This window comes from Myotis myotis, unplaced genomic scaffold (assembly GCF_014108235.1).
Source record: "Myotis myotis isolate mMyoMyo1 unplaced genomic scaffold, mMyoMyo1.p scaffold_m19_p_45, whole genome shotgun sequence".
Taxonomy (NCBI): domain Eukaryota; kingdom Metazoa; phylum Chordata; class Mammalia; order Chiroptera; family Vespertilionidae; genus Myotis; species Myotis myotis.
The window spans coordinates 451,018-470,043 of NW_023416352.1; the positions used below are offsets into that span (position 1 = coordinate 451,018).

A 19,026-nucleotide genomic window follows, 5' to 3' on the forward strand; every position below is an offset into this window, starting at 1 on the left:
TGCGCAGAAATAGAAAAGGCCACAACAGATTTGACTCTGTCGAGCAACTGGACTTGTCAATCTTCTGATTTCCCTTTGACACACCGTACAATGCAAATCAACGCCTGTTCGACTTAAATAATGGCCCAAACAGATGTGTTTTCTGTCATCTGCTCCTTTATAAACTCGCCGTGTGTGAGAGGTTTTAATGCCCAGGTAATTCTCTTCACATCACTGTGAGACAGCATGTGGCAGCCATGTCATTTCTATGGTTGGCTTTCCAAACCCTACTGACACTTGAGGCCCTTTTTCAGCTCACTGAGCATCACATCTCGTGTCTGGTCTGTATACTGGTCGAAGTTCTTACTGTGCTTTGATTCATAATGACGTTTCAGGTTGTGCTCTTTCAACACAGACATGATTTTTTTGCATATTAAACACGTAGGCATGTTCTTCACTTCCACAAAGAAACAGTCTCGCTCCCATTTTTTTCGAAACACAGGGCCCTCTCGTTCTCTCTTTGGTTGTGACACTTTTGATAGAGACATGGGTACAAGAAAGATTTCACTTTCCTCTGCACACTACCACAGGAACAACTACAGGGCAAACCCAGTGACAAAGGTGGGAGAGCCAAGAGGGAGTGGTGGGGACTGTGGCGAATTAGAGAGCACACGCCCCATCGAAAGGGGCAGCTCCAGCCCGTTGTTGCTAGGCAACAGGGCAGGCCAGGGGTGCCAGATCTCCTGACTTGTCAAGAGAAGCCAAGACTACAGATTTTGTGTGTGTGTCTGTATGTGTGTGTGTGTGAGAGAGAGAAAGAATTATCCTGATTTTTACAACTAACTCTTTAGGAAAAAATACCACGTATGCTAACACAGGGAAGGCCAAACAAAACCCATCTGTAGAGTGGCCCATGGGCCACCATATTGCAACCTCTCTCCCGGGACAGGGCCCAGGAATCTAATGTTAACCAGCGTCCCAAACAATGTGGATGCTGGTGGTCCATAGTGGACCACGCTCTGAGCAACACTGGTCTAGAGTTTGACAACAGACAGCTGACTCTCTGCCTCCAGGGAGACCACCCACAAGCCCCGCACCTGGGCCTATTACCAGCTGCCCTCTGGACTTGTCTCTGAGGACACCCTTCAGGTCCTTTGCCTCACCACATCCCGAACCTGCTTCCTGCTGGGGTTCCACCCCAGGGACAGCCCCACTGTCCATCTATCCAAAGCCCCTGAAGGTAGGTCTCCGACTGGGACCTCTTTCCACATGTGATCTCGTCCACTCTGTGACTTCAACCACCAAACACACACGTCTTCTAAGGACACATCATGAGCTCCCACCCTGGCAGCTGTCACTTGAACATACCTTAGACCATCAGCATTCACCACTGGCTCCTTCCCCCAGTCCCCTAACTCAGAGAAGCCCCACCACCTACCAGCACCCAGGACAGGTCCTGGGGGCCCACCTCAGTGCCCCCAAACCCCCAACTTCCTTCACATGGCACACCAGTCCCCAGCCTCCATCCCCCCGAGCCTCCTCCCCGTTTCTCTGACTCCTGGCAGACCAAGGCCCACCCCCTGCTAGTAGCTTCTGGGGTTCTTGTGTCCCCAGGACAAACCTCAAGCTGCTGTTTGGAGCCTGAGCGCCCCCACCTGGTGCCTGCCTGCCTCACGTCTCCCCGAGCCAGGCTGTACCAGACCGCCTGACTCCTCACTGCCGAGGCCAGGCGTCACCAGCCTGGCCTCGGGATGTCTGCTGCAGCAAGAACAAGGACAGAGATGTCTCCCCCCGGTCTCCTCCTGCCCAGTCCTGGGGGACGACAGTGACGGGAGCCGGGGCATGTGTTAAAAGGAACTTTATTGGGTGTTGGGGGTTCAGATGAGATCCATGAGGATGTCGTCCTCCATGACGCTGGGCTGCAGGCCCGGCTGGGGGACCGGGCCCCGGGGACCCCCGCTCAGCAGCATCTGACCTGGGGGGGGGCGGGGGGAAGGGACTGCATCTCCCAGTCGTCCCTGGGGCCCTGAAGGGCCCTGGGGCTACTTTCTCCCTCCTCCTCAACTTAGTCCAAGGCACTAAGTTGTCTAGAAAGCCCTGGGGGGACCCGTCAGAGGCGCTTTCTGGCCCCATCTGGACAGAAACGTGCTGTTTCCCGTATGCCTTTGGAAGCCCACCCCCCAAAACCTCTCTCTGGCCCTAAGCCTACATTTCCCAGCAAACCCCAGAGAACACGCGAGAGAGGGATCATGGGGAGAGCTCTTGCCCTCTAGGTTTTTGGGCCCCTAACCCTCAGAACTCCCCAAAAGCCAAGCAGGGATGCACTCTTCTTGAATTCTAGGACTTTGCTTCCCAGGAGCTCTTGGTAATGTTAGGGCTCCAGCCCAGGGGCTGCTGGGACACTCAGTCCAGACCCTGGCCTCCCCCAGACCTCCTTACCTGGCAGTGGAGCCCGCGGGGGAAGCTGTGCAGGCCAGGACTGGGCAGGTGGCGGGTGCAGGAGGGGGAGTCCCAGCTGGGGCTGCCCTAGGCCCTGGTGCGGTGGGGGCAGCAGCGCAGGGGCCCCTGGTGGCTGGAGGTGGTGAAGGGAAGCCTGCTGTGGGGGCACCCCCGTCTGGGGCTGAGGGAACAAAAATGTGGCTCAGAGGCCCCAGTGAGGAGACCCCGCCCAACCATGGGGCCTCTGGCACAGAAAGTGCTGAGAGCGTCTTTCTGTGCCAGGGGTCCTCCTTCAAAGAAATCTGAGCAGAAGCCCAGGGAAGACACACAGACAGGAGCTGGCGGGCTGGAGCTCACACCTTCTATGAAGCCAACCTCCCTCCTCCGAGATGAAAGGTCTAGAACTGTCAGAGCCCAGGACCCGTGTTCCCAGATGCCCCCTTCACCCCAAATCTCACCGGCGGTGGGTTAAGGAGGAGGCTCCGCAGTTGGGGATTGGCCCCAGGGTTCTGGGGCCGCAGGATGGGTCCAGGAGGAAGCGGGCCAGGAGCTGTTCCGGGAGGGCCTTGGGCAGCACCTGGGGGAGCCTGGGCAGCACTCTGGGGCTGGGGCTGCCCTACGGCTGCAGAGGCCCCCACAGTGCCCTGAGGCTGGGGCTGCGGTGGGCGGAGCTGGAGCTAATGGGAAGAAATGCGGGTGAGCAAGAGACTCCAGACCCCTCGGCCTCCACAGCCCTGGCCCTGGCCCTGCTGGCTTTGTCCTCACCAGATTCGGTGAGGGCCTGGCCTGGTCCTCCAGAATGGGGCCCAGCCCGGGCGGTGCCTGCTGCGCCCCCATCTGCACAGGGAGAGAAGGAGCAGGTCGCTGAGTGCATGTGGAGAGGCTCTGAGAGGATCACTCCACACGTCAGAGATCTGAGCCTGGAAGGGAACCTTTAAGGAGCTGGGAACATTGCTCTGAAGGTGAGGGTCTGGGAAGGAAACTTTCCGTCCCAGGTCCCAGGAGGGGCCTGTGTCTTGGAGATTCCATGAGGTCACTGAAAAGGGAGAGAAGGGTCGCAAAGAAATGTGGGGATGGGACCGCACCTGGATGCCTGCGTCTTGGGAGAGGAGTAAGTGGCTGGTATTAGAGCCCCAAGGGGTCCCTGGGGGGTTGGCCAGGAGTTCTGGGGCCCAGGTGGGCGGGCACTAGGAGGGGCGGGGATGGGACAGGGACCTGCATCGCTCACCCCGCGCTGCTGCTCCAGCTTCTGCTGCTGCACCTGCTTGTGGTTGGTGATGACCTGGCGGATGCCGTTGACGAAGCCGCTCTGGTCGTAGGGAATGAGGCCCATGAAGATCTTCTTCTTGGACGAGTACAGGAGCATGAGCACGCGCACCTCACAGGGGGCCGTGTGGGGGAAGTGCACGCAGCCCGCCTGGGGAGAGAACCAGAAACAGTCACACCCTGCAGGAGGAGGTCTCCCACCCTCCCGGTTCTAGAAGGTCCTAGAAGCCCCAGTCGAGGAGAGGCGAGGTTTCTGCTGGGAAAGGCTGAGGAGACTGGACCATTGCTTGAAGTTGCTCCAGGAACAAACTGAGTTGCTTAAAGGAGCGCTGAGAGCCCCGAAGGCCAGGGCCAGGCCCAAACACAGGGCTGGGTCCCGCTCTGCAACCTTGACCCCCACCTCCACCGCGTGAGGCTGCTGGGAGGGCTCACGGATGAGGAGAGGCTTCAATACAGAGCGGGGACCGGAAGCACATCGGACCCATGGGATGCAAGACCCTTAGGGGATGGCCGCACCCTTCCTGGCCGCAGCCTCTGCCAGTGAGGACGGAAGACAGCAGCACTAGCATCACACCATGCACACCAGGCATCCTGGCCACAGCCGGACACACAGGAAGTGCCGAGAAAACGTTATCAAACGTGAAGTGAGACCATAATACACGGAAGCTCAGAACAGGGGCTCTTGCGGGAGGTGGGGCTGACGAGGTTGAAGAGCCACCTCTGGGACCTTGGCCAAGTGGGTTTCCCTCTGAGCTTCGGTTTCTCATCGGAGGCAGATCCTGCGAGCTGCCCTCCCCGCCCTTCTGCCCGGGGCAGCAGCGTCTGGGCCCCGGAGCCCTGCATCTGCCCCAGAGATGAAGCCTGCTTGGGGGCGTGGGGAAGTGTCTGCTTTCCTGAAGAGACAGGGACACATGACGGATGCCACACTTCCTTCTTGCCTTCCTGCATCAAGTCACGCAAGATGCCTGCAGCTTCAGGGCCATCTTGTGACCGTACGAGAGAAGCCAACAGAATCTTGGCCCTGACACCCTGGGGCGGCAACACTCACTCCAACGGCCGCCTGCCTCTGGACGTCCTGCTGTGTCAGAAACAAATGCCTGCTGGCACAGCTCGCTCTGGGGACATCCTTCTCAGAAGCCGGCGGCCACGCTGTGAGGAAGCCCAGGTCACACGCAGAGGCCACGGGTGGGCACTGAGGGCGGGCTGAGCTGAGCCCCGAGCCGACAGCCTGTGCCATGTGAGTGAACCTCGAGCCTCTTGCCCAGGGATGGCGAACCTTCTGAGCTCGGCGTGTCAGCATTTTGAAAAACCCTAACTTAACTCTGGTGCCGTGTCACATAGAGAAATTTTTTGATATTTGCAACAAACACTTATATTTTTGATATTTATTTTATATATTTAAATGCCATTTAACAAAGAAAAATCAACCAAAAAAATGAGTTCGCCTGTCACCTCTGACACGCGTGTCATAGGTTCGCCATCACTGCTCTAGCCCCTTCGAGCTCTCAGACAGGTGGCTAGCCTCAGCCATCAGCTGAATACAACCCCACAAAAGTTCCCCAGCGAGACCAGCCCCGCTGAGCCCGGTCTACCCACAGAACCATGAGGGAAAATGGTTGTAGCCCCCATCCCTATCATCTGTTTGTCCTAAAACCCTGCTGGCTGGGTGTGTGTTATTGGAGCTGGCAGCACTCCTGACGCTGAGGATCGCCTTCTGTGCAGAACGTTCCCGAGGATTCCATGAGGGAAGCCACCGAAAGTTCCCTGTCCTGGAGAAGGGCTGGGCCCACGGGACGGACTCGGCATTGGGCCTGTTCGAGTGGAGGGAGACCTGCCTCGGGGCTGTGGGCTGAACTGTCCTCCCAAATACATGTGACCTGATTTGGAAATAAGGTCCTTGCAGATGTAACGAGTTAGAATGAAGTCATCAGAGTGGGCCTTAGTCCAATGACTGGTGTCGATATAAGAAAGCAGGACAGGGGACTCTTCACCCTCCCTTCGTGGGAGTCTGTGCTTGTTTCTCGATAAATGTCCACCCTTTGCTATAAAAAAAAGAAAGCAAGCAGGACACACACGGGGAGGAGAATGCCACGTGCAGGCACGGGCACAGACAGTGAGAGGGCGGCCATGGGAAGACGGAGGCAGAGACTGGAGTTGGGCTGCCTGCTGCAAGAGGCCATGAGGGTCCTGCCCTGCTGACCCGGATTTCGGATGCTGGTTTCCCGAACTGTGAGAATAAAGCTCTGTTGCTCTCAGCCCCAGAAAACCAACACACCCAGCAAACCTCTGTCAGAGCCACCTTCTTCCCGATGCTCCTGCCACATCTCACCAGGGAGTGGAGTCCCACCGGACACATGTTATAGTTATAAGCGAGCGAAGGCTCTGGAAGAAGCTGAGGGGCCAAGCTCACAAAGCCCACCAACCGGAACAGTCCGCACCCTGGTCCCCCCGGCCCAGGACTCACAAAGCCGTTGCCCATGATGCGGTAGAGGCCTTTGAGCGACTCCAGGTCCTTGTTGGTGAAATGGAACTGGACCATCCTTGAGTTCCGGAACAAAGGGCCCAGTGTGGTCTGGGGAGACACAACGTGTGGAGTGGGGAAGTGAGGAGGGGAGCACAGGTGGAAGGAGGAGAGGGGTGAGGAAAGAAGGAAGGGATGAGGGGAGAGGGGAGGGGTGAGGAAAGAAGGAAGGGATGAGGGGAGAGGGGAGGGGTGAGGAAAGAAGGAAGGGATGAGGGGAGAGGGGAGGGGTGAGGAAAGAAGGAAGGGATGAGGGGAGAGGGGAGGGGTGAGGAAAGAAGGAAGGGATGAAGGGAGAGGGGAGGGGTGAGGGGAGAGAGAAGGGGCAGGGGTTGGGGCTGCTCCTGCCTGCCACTCACCAGCAGTTGCTGGGGGATGAGCTGCATGATCAATTTCTGGGGCCACTGCTCTGTTTTCCTGGGGCGACGCAAAGAGAGGTGTCAGGAGGATGCAAACCCCAGCCCGCCCCACCCCCTGACAGTCACCTACAGGTTCTCGCCCTGATTGACGTAGACCTGGCAAGGCAGTGACCGCGTCAACTTGGTGTTGGCGTCCACGGAGGCAGGTTTGGGTTTCTGAGGGGGAAGGAGAGGACATCACAGCCAGGGGGGCCCAGGTCTCAGTCCGCTCACCCCCTCCTGCCCAACCCTGGGAGCCCCAAAGCTCCGGATCTCCCCAAGTTTCAGTTCTAAGAACCCTGGGCCCCTCCTGAGTACCATCTATCCCACAATTCTCTAGTCTTTCCACAGATGTTGAGATCCCCTTCTTGCCCCCACATCCCACACCCTCTGTCTCCCTCATGCTGCCCCCCCTGGGTCCGTCTGCGCCCAGAATCTGAGACGCCTTGGTTCTTCACCTGCAATACAATTCCTACCACCTCCTCAGTCCCAGCCTGGGCGTCCGGGGGACGACCTGGGACCACAAGCCCATGACCCTGTGGGGGCCCTGGTCTCACCCTGCACCCCGCCAGGCCCGGCCCTGACCCACCTGCCCAGGACTCCTCAAGCCAACTCACCTCCTGCCACTCGAGGACCCCGCTCCAGGCCAGGAGCTTGTTGGAGACGGACTGCTGCCCCCCAAGGGCCGAGGCCCCTAGCTGGGCTGGGGAAGGGCCACTCACCCCACCTGGGGCAACCGCACCCGCCTGCTAGAGGACAGAAAGGAGGGCGGGGAGGGGGTCAGACCAGCTCCTGGGAGGGACTGTCCTGGGAGAGAGACAGGCCAGCAAGAAGGGGACAAAGGCCTCTTCCTCTGTGTCCCCGTGGCCATCCCTCAGATATAAACACCCTGATCCTGGAAGATTCCAGGACCCAGAACAGGAGCCCGTGGGATCATCAGAATAATCTTCATCCACCAGGAACCACACCCACACCCTTGGGCCCTCCTCAGGCAGGCAGACTGCTTGTCCTCTGCACGGTGCTGGCCGGGGGCAGACGGGGGAGTGGGGCAGCGGCAGCACGGGGAGGCACAAGGACACCTACCATGGACGGGGCCCCAGGCTGCGCACTGGGGGCCAGGCCCTGAACAGGAGCCACCGTGGAGACCAGGTTGGGCTGGGAAGTGGGAGACGGCTTGGGGGCGCCAGGTGGCCCCTGTGGCAGCGCAGGGGCCTGGGCTTGGCTGAAGGGGGGACCCACTCCGGGAGCCGCCTGCTGGAGAGGGTTGATGGGCGAGACTGCGAGAGACCAAGGGAGAGGTGGGGCAGGTGCCCTGGGAGAGGCCTGGCCGCCCCGCCGCCCCCGCCTGCACTGTCGCCCCCGGACTCACAGCGCGGGCCCAGCCCAGCCTTCTGGTTCTTGGCAGCCTCCACTGCATTCTGAGCAGCCACCTGAGCTGCGCTCAAGTTCCCGGGAACCTGGAAATAGAGGGGAGGGGCTGATGAGGACCATGCACCCCAGTCCTGGTGTCACATGGGGCCACCCCCCACAAGGCACAGGCACCCCGACTCCAGGATCACAGGAGCTCACGACTCCCATCGCCCCACAAGGACATGATTCCTCGTCCCCAAGAGTCCCACCCTCTGCAGGTCTCAAGGGAAACCCCCCTCACTCCTCAGGAGCCAGCATCCAGCCAGGCCTCCTCCAAGGGGCAGGGCTCCCTCGAGGCCCAGAGCCTGTCCCTTCCTGGGGTGCCCATACCTGGTACTGCTGGGGGACGGAGGGCAGAGGCTGCTGGGGGGCTGCCGAGAGCGCAGCACTCCAGGATGGAGCTGGAGGCAGGAAGACAGGCTGCTTTGGCTGGAGGGGGCCTGGGGCCGAGCCACCCCCGACTGAGAGCCGAGGATGGACAACGGAGCCCCATGAGAAGCGGTTGGAGAGGGAAAGGAAATCCAAGTCAGAGGGAGTCAGCCGGCGAGAACACCCCCATCCCCCAGCGGCGGGCAGGCCTCACCGGGCAGCACGAGTCCCCGCACCAGCACCATGTGCCCTGGGTCCTGGCTCATGTCTGCTGGCGTCTGCAGTGGCTCCAGCATGGCTGTGGGGGGGGGAGAACTGCCTTTCGAATATAAGCCGCAGGGCAGGCAGCTTCCGAGGGGACACGATGGAGAAGTGGATCCCTCGCTGCAGGAAAGGGGACGAGCAGTAAGGACTGGGCCACAGGGGCCAAGCCCCCGGCTACTACACACACCTGCTAGGTGGCTGGATGGCATGGACCCTAAAACCAAATTCCCATCAGGCTATGGGACAGGGGACCACGAGACCTCAATTAGCTGCCCCAGGGGATTCTGTGACCCAAAAGTCCAGCCCCACCCCCCTCCCCCACACCCGGGGGTCCTCACCTCCCCAATCTTTTGCACGAGACTTTCCGTTGTGCACCCAGAGTATGTGGTGCTCTCGACAGCGGGCAGCAGGTATGGGGGCGAATTACAGATGAGGAGACAGACGCGGTGTGTCTGGCCACTGCCAAGAACGAGGATAGATGTGGAGCAGGTGGCAACAAGGCCCTGAAAAGGGACCCAGACCCAGCAGAGGTACAAGGACTCCGCCCACAGGAAGTCAGGAGGAATGGCCCCATTTTACAGCTGAGAACACTGAGGCCCTGAGGTTCCTGACTGACCCCAAGTCGGACAGCGCACAGGGGAGATAGGAGTCCGACACCCCTTCCTGATGAGGCACCAGCTGGGGGCCACTTCCGGGTTCCCAGCCCTAACTCCCCAGTGTGAGACGGGGGTGGAGTCCTGCGACAGGCAAAGCGGGTTCTGATCCAAGTGGACAGAGACCAACACGGGACATGCGACCCCGCACCGGGTGCACTCACATCTGCTCTCGCATCTTCTTGAAGTCATTGAACAGCTGCAGGGCCGTGCTGAGGCCTTCCGCGATGAGGCTGCAGCTCTCGCCACCCCCGCCCATGAACCTGCACGAGGCCAGGCTGTCAGTCCTCAGGGTCCCTGCGGCACCTCCCAGCCCCAGGCTACACGTGCCATCCCCTACCCGGCACAGGACTGTGCGCCTTGGGAGGGGGACGCTGTGAGTTCCCTGCTCGATCCCCAGTGCTGGCACAGTGCCAGGCCAGGGGCCAGGGGCCATCTGTCATCTCCGGCGAGGGAGTCTCTCTAGGAAGAGGCCCCATCAGAGGATGGACCAGGGAAAGGGCCTGGGACCCCAATCCCCGTGCGCCTCCCGCCCCGGGCCATCTCTCCCTCTTTAAAGCCAGCCCCAGCCTCGCCGTCCCAGCCTGGTACAGAGGCCCTTCTGCTCCCAGTGCTATGGGCTGAATCGTGTCCCCAGGAAGAGACACGCTGAGGTCCTAACCCAGGACCTCAGAATGCGTGGTATCGGAAAGCAGGGCCCTCACAGAGGTGCTCAGGCCACACTGCGGGAAGGGCCCGCACCCAGTATGACCCGTGTCTTATAAAAAGGGGGAACTGGGACACAGACAGACAGACACGCTGAGAGGAAAAGGTGACGTAGAGACACAGGCAGAACACCATGTGGAGACCGGAGCGACACTGCCACCAGGCGAGAAATGTCTGGGGTGACCAGAAGCCGGGAGAGACAGGAACGCTCCAGAGAGCACCAGGCCTGCCCACCCCTGAGCTCGGACGCCTGGGTCCTGACCTGAGAACCGCATTCCCGCTGTTCTGAGCCACCCAGCTTTGAGTACTTGGCTCCGGCAGGTCAGGGACGGAGACCAATTGGACGGAGCCATCCCTAGGATGTGCCCGAGGAGGAACAGGGTCTCAGACACCAGCCGAGCTGAGCTGTTCACTTCTAAATGATTACTTTTGCTATGTAAAGTTCAGCTCAATTTAAAAATGTAATTTACGAGGGAACGTGTAACCAACCAACCACTTTGAGATCCTAAAAGTTGTTCCTTTTTTTTTTTAAATATATTTTATTGATTTTTTACAGAGAGGAAGAGAGAGAGATAGAGAGTTAGAAACATCGATGAGAGAGAAACATCGATCAGCTGCCTCCTGCACACCTCCTACTGGGGATGTGCCCGCAACCCAGGTACATGCCCTTGACCGGAATCGAACCTGGGACCCTTCAGTCCGCAGGCCGACGCTCTATCCGCTGAGCCAAACCGGTTTCGGCATAAAAGTTGTTCCTTACTGAACACTGAGCATGAGCAATCTGTTACCAACTCAGAGAAAGATGTGACAAATATTCTGCCTAAAAAATGAGGACAACTTGAAAATGGGGAGCAAGGAAAAAATACGGTCAGTTGTAAAATGTTTTGTTTTAAATATATTTTATTGATTCTTTACAGAGAGGAAGGAAGAGGGATAGAGAGTTAGAAACATCGATCAGCTGCCTCCTGCACACCCCCCACAGGGGATGTGCCCGAAACCAAGGTACATGCCCTTGACCAGAATCGAACCTGGGACCCTTCAGTCCGCAGGCCGACGCTCTATCCGCTGAGCCAAACCGGTCAGGGCGTAAAATGTTTTAAACATCATAAAGTTGCCCGGCCAGCGTGGCTCAGTGGTTGAGTGTCCATTCCATCTATGAACCAGGAGGTCACAGTTCGATGCTCCATCAGGGCACATGGCTGGGTTGCAGGAGGCAACAGATCAAGGATTCTCTCTCATCACTGATGGTTCCATTTCTCTCCCTCTCTGAAATCAGTGGGGAAAAGAAAAAAAAAAAGAAAAAAAAAGCCCAGCCAGTGTGGCTCAGTGATTGAGCGTCGACCTATGAACCGGGAGGTCACGGTTCGACTCCTGGTCAGGGCACATGCCCAGGTTTCGGGCTCCATCCCCAGTGGGGGGTGTGCACGAGGTGGCCGATCCATGATTCTCTCTCATCATTGATGTTTCTCTCTCTCTCTCCCTCCCTCCCCTTCCTCTCTGAAATTAAAAATTTTAAAAATAAATAAATAAATATAAAATGTATGATACACTTTAGCTCCTAATAACCCCGCTGACACAGACACAAAGTAAATAAAAAACAAACTGAAAGTACTCTGGGTGCTCCCACTTGCCCCATTTGTCCAGCCCGATGTCATCACCTCAAAACCTGCAGTTCCCACTTTCACCAGCTAGTAGGTCCCTGGAGGCCCCCGAGGTACAGGTCCAATGAAGGAGTGTGGTCAGCAGCCAGCCCTGACCGAGGGCTCCCTGCGAGCCAGGTCCCCCGCCCAGGAGGGTCGGGACTTGCCCGTCTTATGTGCCTGACTCCTCAGTGCCTCGGACGGTTTGCTCTACAAATGTCTGTTGAATGAATGAATGAACGAATGACTGTCCCAGTGCCACGGGGCAGACTCCAAGGGCTCCTTCCCTTCTAACTTGTCCTTTCTGACCTGAGTCACAAGCTGTAGGAGGGGAAAACCGCCTCTTTTGTAAGACAGGAAATGTGACATCAGAAACGCACCTTCCCAAACCAAGGCCGATTAAAGTCACACTGCGTGCTTTGTTCCCGAAGTTCCCACGCTCCCGGGGAAGATAAGGTTCCCCAAGTGCGAACAAAACCTGCCGACTCTCTTTGTGATCTGTGACCGACCTGCCCGGAACATCTCAGAAACTGAATTCAGATGGTTACACAGGACTGATAAGAACAGTGGCGACAATGAATGTAAAACAATAGCTTAGAATGTTTATCAGCCGCCTGCGAGGGTTCTGCAGTGCGCATACAGCACACATACAGCACACAAAGCGCTCTCAGTTGCTTGAGGACACAGTGCACGCTAAGCTGATGACCGGGAAGGCGGCTGGCTGTGTGGTGAGGGTGTTCGGAAAGCACTCCCAGCCCTGGCTGAGCAGCTCAGGCAGCCAGAGCATCACCCCCACGCGCCAAGGTGGGGATTCGAGCCGTAGTCAGAGCACATACAAGAACCGACCAATGGATGCGTAAATGAAGTGGAACAGCCCTAACTGGTTTTGGCTCAGTGGACAGAGCATCGGCCTGCGGGCTGAAGGGTCCTGGGTTCGATTCCAGTCAAGGGCACATGCCTGGGTTGCAGGCTCGATCCCCAGTAGGGGGACGTGCGGGAGGCAGCCAATCAAGGATTCTCTCTCATCACTGATGTTTCTATCTCTCTCTCCCTCTCCTTTCCTCTCTGAAATCAATAAAAACATTTTTTTAAAAAAAAGTGGAACAACACATCAGTGTGTCTGTCTCTCTCTCCCTTCCTCTCTCTCTAAAGTCAATCAATCAATAAAGCTTTAAAAATAAAAAAAATCAATCGATAAAAAATGTCTATTTATATATATAAAGAAAACATTTCTCTCTTAGCTTCCTAGTGCCCTTGAAGTTTTTAATTCAGGGGGTTTGACTGCTTTTCCCGATACTTAAACCCCCACCAGAAGATGTGGTTTGTGGTGATTGTCCTCCCTATTGCTTTCACTCACTCATTTATTCAGCCGAGACTTCCTGCCCCCGCTTGGGTGCCAGGCCCCAGCTGGAAGCCAACACCCAGGGTCCTGGACATGCACAACCCAAAGGAGGGTGTGGGGCTGTGACAAGTGAGCACCTTGAAGTCATGGGGGCAAAAGAGGGAGCAGCTGGCTGCTCGTCAGAATCAGGGGCGGGCGCTGAAGGTGGGTCTGGAAGCCCATAAAGTTTGCCAGGGAGAGTCCGAGTATGAAGTGCCTTCTGGGCAGTAGTTCATTCACCCACTTGTTCCATCAGGCTTTCCTCCGGCCCCTTTGCGCCAGGCCTCCCGGACTGGGTGCTAGAAACTGAGGGACATCACACTTGGACTCAGGCCCTGAGGAACCCCACTGAACGCTGTTCATGTCTTATCCACCACAGTCTATCCCAGCTGTTCCCAACCGGGGTTGGTTCTACCCGCAGGGACATTTCACGGTGTCTGAAGACATTCTGGTTTGTCACCATTTGGAGGGAAGTGGCTGCTGACATTTGGTGGGTAGAGGCCAAGGATCTGCACCAACAGCGCAGAGGCGGAGAAACCCTGCTCTCCCCTGACCACGAATTCTAATGGCCATGAGGGAAAAGCAGGCGTCACCTGCCCACGGAACCTCCGGCACCCAGGCCAGCACACAGCCCGGAACAAAGCGAACAATTGCTGAAGGAACGGAATGAAAGGGCTCTGACCACTGACCAGACCTGACTTCACACAGGACGAAGACCAGCTCCTGTGACCCTCCCAGCAACACTGGGCTACCGCCATCCACTTGCAAACCGAGAAACTGAGACACAAAGTAACAGCAAACACTCAGGTAGCACTGGATCCATGCCAGGCACTGATTTAAATCACCCACTCACTCCCTAACCGGTTCGGCTCAGTGGATAGAGCGTCGGCCTGCGGACTCAAGGGTCCCAGGTTCGATTCCGGTCAAGGGCATGTACCTGGGTTGCGGGCACATCCCCAGTAGGGGGTGTGCAGGAGGCGGCTGATCGATGTCTCTCTCTCATCGATGTTCCTAACTCTCTATCCCTCTCACTTCCTCTCTGTAAATCACTCACTCATCTCCTCCCCAATGCACCCCTATGAAGGCATGGGAGCCAGGCCCCGGTGATCGCCACCTCCTGCTCCTCACCCCTTAGTATGCCCACCCCTCAAACACTGACTACAGCTGACTGTGCATCAGACAGAATGCGGCAGAAGTGAGGATGTATGGCTTCCAAGACTTGATTTTTAAAAGCCTGTGGCTTCCTCTTTGCTCTTTCTGGTGGATGGCTCCGTTTGAGGAAAGCCAGCTGCCGTGTTGGGCGGACACTCACGCGGCCCCAACGGGAGCCCTGGTGGCCAACAGCCAGGAAGGCGGTGGCCCCCCCCGCCGACAGTCACAGCAGGAGCCACCTGGGAAATGATCCTCTGAGAACCAGTCAAACCTCTGGTGACTGCACCGTCATGAGAGAGAGCCTGAGCAAGAGATACCCAGCTAAGCTGCTCGCGAATGCCTTACAGCAGGGGCCTCAGACTACGGCCCGCGGGCCACATGCAAATACAAATATTGTATTTGTCCCCGTTTTGTTTTCTTACTTCAAAATAAGATTTGTGCAGTGTGCATAGGAATTTGTTCACAGTTTTTTTTTTTAAACTATAGTCCGGCCCTCCAACGGTCTGAGGGACAGTGAACTGGCCCCCTGTGTAAAAAGTTTGAGGACCCCTGCCTTACAGAAACCGCATGAGATAATATATGCTTGTTTTTAAGCCACTGAGTCTTGGGGTAACCTCTTATGTGTCAACGGATAAGCAATGCAACAACTGACGAATACAAGTACAGATGCTCCTGAACGTACACCCAAGGAAACCCATCGTCAGCTGAAAATATCACAAGTTCAAAATGCATTTAACTGCCCTGACCGGTTTGGCTCAGTAGATAGAGCGTGGGCCTGCGGACTGAAGGGTCCCGGGTTCGATTCGGGTCAAGGGCATGTGCCTTGGTTGTGGGCACATCCCCAGTAGGAGGTGTGCAGGAGGCAGCTGATCGATGTTTCCCTCTCATCGATGTTTCTAACTCTCTATCCCTCTCCCTTCCTCTCTGTAAAAAAAAATCAATAAAAATATATTTAAAAACAACAAAAAACAAAATGCATTTAACCTCCCGGACACAGAGCTTTACCTGGCCGGTTTGCATTGAATGCCTATCGCTTGTGCACCATCACAAAGTTGGAAAAATCTTAAGTCAGGAACCGTCTGTCTGATTAGCACACACACCCCTGAAGGGTAAGTTATATTGGGCACAGAGAGGACAGGGGGCCCTGGGTCTGGGACTGCTGTGATCTGGCTCCAGGCTGTGTGCACCTGCAAGAGTCTGCAACGTTAACTGACGACATTCCGTGCAAAGCCCAGAGGGATCCATCCAGGCCCGGTCCCCTGCCCCCTGCACTCGGGCCTCGGTGAGCCCTGGAAAAGGGGGACTGGGGTAGAGATGAGGAACCGCGGACAGAGAGTGGAGAATCACGCATGGAGGACCAAGGCGGTGCTGAGCTCAAGGCCGCCTGGAGCAGGCGTTTCTACCTCCCAACCCAATGGCAGCATCGCGGAGCACACAGAGCCCATCCCAGAAGTGACTGATGAACAAAAACACAATCCCCCGCTCCCCCCAACCCCAGGCCCTTCAGCCACCCGGGGTGACGCCGGCCTCCATCCGCCCACGGCCCCTCACAGGGCCCCCCAACCCACCCCCAGCACAGGGGGAAGCTCACTTAATGCCATCGAGCCAGGTGACGAACTCATAGGCGCTGCTGGTGGGAGCGTGACACTGCACGTAGGACTCGGGAGCGCAGTCCACCGTGTTGAACACCACGAGGCTGTACTGGGTCCCCCCATACTGGGAGGGGGGCAGGGAGCTCAGCTGTCTCAGAGAGCAAGTAGTGGCTCCCGGCCCCTCCTCCCTCAGACCCGGGGGTCCAGGCACCCAACCCCTCCTCCCTCAGACCTGGGAGCCCAGACCCCCTGACCCTCCTCCCTCAGACCCAGGAGCCCAGGCCCCCAGCCCCTCCTCCCTCAGACCCGGGGGTCCAGGCACCCAACCCCTCCTCCCTCAGACCTGGGAGCCCAGACCCCCTGACCCTCCTCCCTCAGACCCAGGAGCCCAGGCCCCCAGCCCCTCCTCCCTCAGACCCAGGAGCCCAGGCCCCCAGCCCCTCCTCCCTCAGACCCGGGGGTCCAGGCACCCAACCCCTCCTCCCTCAGACCCGGGGGTCCAGGCCCCCAGCCCCTCCTCCCTCAGACCCTGGAGCCCAGGCCCCCAGCCCCTCCTCCCTCAGACCCAGGAGCCCAGACCCCCTGACCCTCCTCCCTCAGACCCAGGGGTCCGGACTCCAGCCCCTCCTCCCTCAGACCCAGGAGCCCAGACCCCCTGACCCTCCTCCCTCAGACCCAGGAGCCCAGACCTCCTGACCCTCCTCCCTCAGACCCAGGAGCCCAGACCCCCTGACCCTCCTCCCTCAGACCCAGGAGCCCAGGCCCCCAGCCCCTCCTCCCTCAGACCCAGGAGCCCAGACCCCCTGACCCTCCTCCCTCAGACCCAGGGGTTCGGACTCCATCCCCTCCTCCCTCAGACCCAGGGGCCCAGGCCCCCAACCCCTCCTCTCTCAGACCCAGGAGCCCAGACCCCCTGACCCTCCTCCCTCAGACCCAGGGGTCCAGACTCCATCCCCTCCTCCCTCAGACCCAGGGGTCCAGGCCCCCAGCCCCTCCTCCCTCAGACCCAGGAGCCCAGGCCCCCTGCCCCTCCTCCCTCAGACCCAGGGGTCCAGACTCCAGCCCCTCCTCCCTCAGACCCAGGAGTCCAGGCCCCCAGCCCCTCCTCCCTCAGACCCAGGAGCCCAGACCTCCTGACCCTCCTCCCTCAGACCCAGGGGTCCAGACTCCATCCCCTCCTCCCTCAGACCCAGGAGCCCAGGCCCCCAGCCCCTCCTCCCTCAGACCCAGGAGCCCAGACCCCCTGACCCTCCTCCCTCAGACCCAGGGGTCCGGACTCCATCCCCTCCTCCCACAGTCTCAAGCGTCCCAAGACTCACGTCTCCCCCGAAGTCCGTCTCGGCGGGAGGACCACCATTAAAATACCTGTGAGAGTCGGAGATGAAAAGTTCGGGGTCAGGCAAGAGGCTGCGGAAAAACGAAAGTCGGAGGGCGGGGCTGGAGTTGTGCAAATGGGACTCACTCGATGGCCGGGAGCAGGTAGTGCTTGCGGAGCCCCTCGAAGTAGGGCCCCAGGTTGGCGGTGCCCTCAATCACAAACACCACGTCAGCTACCAGGCCCCCGGCGCGAGCCGGGCCCTCGGACCCGGGGACCATGCCCCGCGAGCTAGTCGCCACCGCGGCAGAAGCCTCCGCGAGCTGAGCGGAAGTGCGCCTGCGCTGCGCGTGCACTCGCACTGAAAGGCTGTGCGCCTGCGCTGCGCGTGCACCCGCGCCGAAAACCTGTGCGCCTGCGCTGCGCGTGCACCCGCGCCGGAAGGCTGTGCGCCTGCGCTGCGCGTGCACCCGCCCCGAAAACCTGTGCGCCTGCGCTGCTCGGGCACCCGCGCCGGAAGGCTGTGAGCCTGCGCTGCTCGGGCACCCGCGCCGGAAGGCTGTGCGCCGCTGGGGACGCGCGCGCTGCCTTAGTGCGGGGCACCCGGGGCGCGTCGGTCCTATTACCTCCTCCGCTCTCACCCACCGGGTGCAAGACTCAGAAAGGGCATAGCGAACGCCTCTGGGGCCTGATGTGAAAGAATGAGTCATTGGTAGGACTGTTGGGAGCGGAATACATGGAAAGCGGCACCGTCGGCCGTCATCTTTGAGCGGGCTCTAGTCCCGACTCTAGTCTCAAAGGAAGGGGCTGAAGACCTAGTTGCTATGCAACGCTCACGCTGTCCTTTTTTTTTTTTTCTAACACAGGTTTTCAGTGAAGTTCTTTCTGGAGCAGGGAGATGGGGGTGATTTGGCAACGCTTTGAGGTTGCCGTAACTCGGAAGGCTTTGCAGCTGTTTCGTTTTTCCACGCCCCACCCCCAACCACCGGAAGCCAAACTCCAACCCGAGAGGAGGTTGCCAGGCAACACTTGAGAGTTGTCTTCTGGGAGCGGGGCCAGACGCTGGCCTAGCACCTAAGTACATTCCAGGTGAATAAAAACTGTAAATGCAACGAGTGAAACCATAAAAAATATCTGAAGGAATAAAGAAACACACTACATAATCCTGAAGACTTGGGGAGAGTGTCTTGCCGTTACAGCAAAGCCAGAAAACGTAAAATACTGATTTGTTCGCAAAAGACTCCCTAAAGCAAGTTGGGGGGGAAAAATACGACCAGTGTCACTTACGTGTTGACAGAAATGTACTACATAAATACATTTACCAATAAATAAAAACTTAGGAAAACAGAAATATTTTATTTTTTCATGGGAAGGATCATAAGCAGGCTTTTCTCACACAAAGTAAAATAGCAAATAAAAAAAAACTGTTCATGTAAAAAGGGCTAATGGAAAGTGCAATGACAGAGCATTTTACTTTGTCGCGTTAATTCACCCTGGAAAGAGTGATGTCCACGGGGCTGGTGTAACCAGAGGGTTCAGACATGGCCCAGTGCAGGTGTCAATCAGGTCAGCTTGTTCCAATGCAGATTGTAAATATTTGTGAAAATGGTGCCTATCCTTTGCACGTCGTGGGATCGCTGTTTTGTCACATTTATGTCATCCATTCCTTCTTTTATATTTTCTTTCCTGAAGCCTTTTAAGTCCCCAACATCACATTTTACCTCTACATGCTTAACTGCCATCTCTAAGAGCTGTATTTTTTTAACATGACCACTTCGCCTTTATCAGACCCTAACAATATTATTTCTTAGTTTCCTCGAATTTCCTCAATTATCTCAAAATATATATTTTTTAAATTGCTGTATTTGCATCAAGATCCAAAGACTAAACGCATAGACATTACATCTCAATTTTCATCTAAATTGGGCTCCTCCTTTTTATG

The 19,026-nt window shown here is 57.5% G+C and overlaps 1 protein-coding gene and 1 long non-coding RNA gene across 2 annotated transcripts; one reads left to right on the forward strand and one right to left on the reverse strand.

Annotated features, from left to right (window-relative positions):
* Nucleotides 1–1,821: 1,821 nt before the first annotated feature.
* MED25 (mediator complex subunit 25) lies at nucleotides 1,822–17,449 on the reverse strand. Its single transcript, XM_036307062.1, is given in 19 exon segments — nucleotides 1,822–1,954; nucleotides 2,419–2,599; nucleotides 2,877–3,095; nucleotides 3,184–3,255; nucleotides 3,647–3,835; nucleotides 6,149–6,256; nucleotides 6,565–6,622; nucleotides 6,695–6,780; nucleotides 7,221–7,349; nucleotides 7,687–7,880; nucleotides 7,973–8,060; nucleotides 8,344–8,474; nucleotides 8,597–8,699; nucleotides 8,701–8,766; nucleotides 8,985–9,105; nucleotides 9,464–9,562; nucleotides 15,769–15,893; nucleotides 17,089–17,134; nucleotides 17,232–17,449. Coding segments are annotated over 19 exon segments (2,247 nt in total). The 5' UTR covers nucleotides 17,366–17,449; the 3' UTR covers nucleotides 1,822–1,856.
* A 124-nt stretch (nucleotides 17,450–17,573) lies between these two features.
* LOC118655345 lies at nucleotides 17,574–18,344 on the forward strand. Its single transcript, XR_004967254.1, has 2 exons — nucleotides 17,574–17,796; nucleotides 17,951–18,344. It is a non-coding gene; the product is annotated as an uncharacterized LOC118655345 (long non-coding RNA).
* The last annotated feature ends 682 nt before the right edge of the window (nucleotides 18,345–19,026 follow it).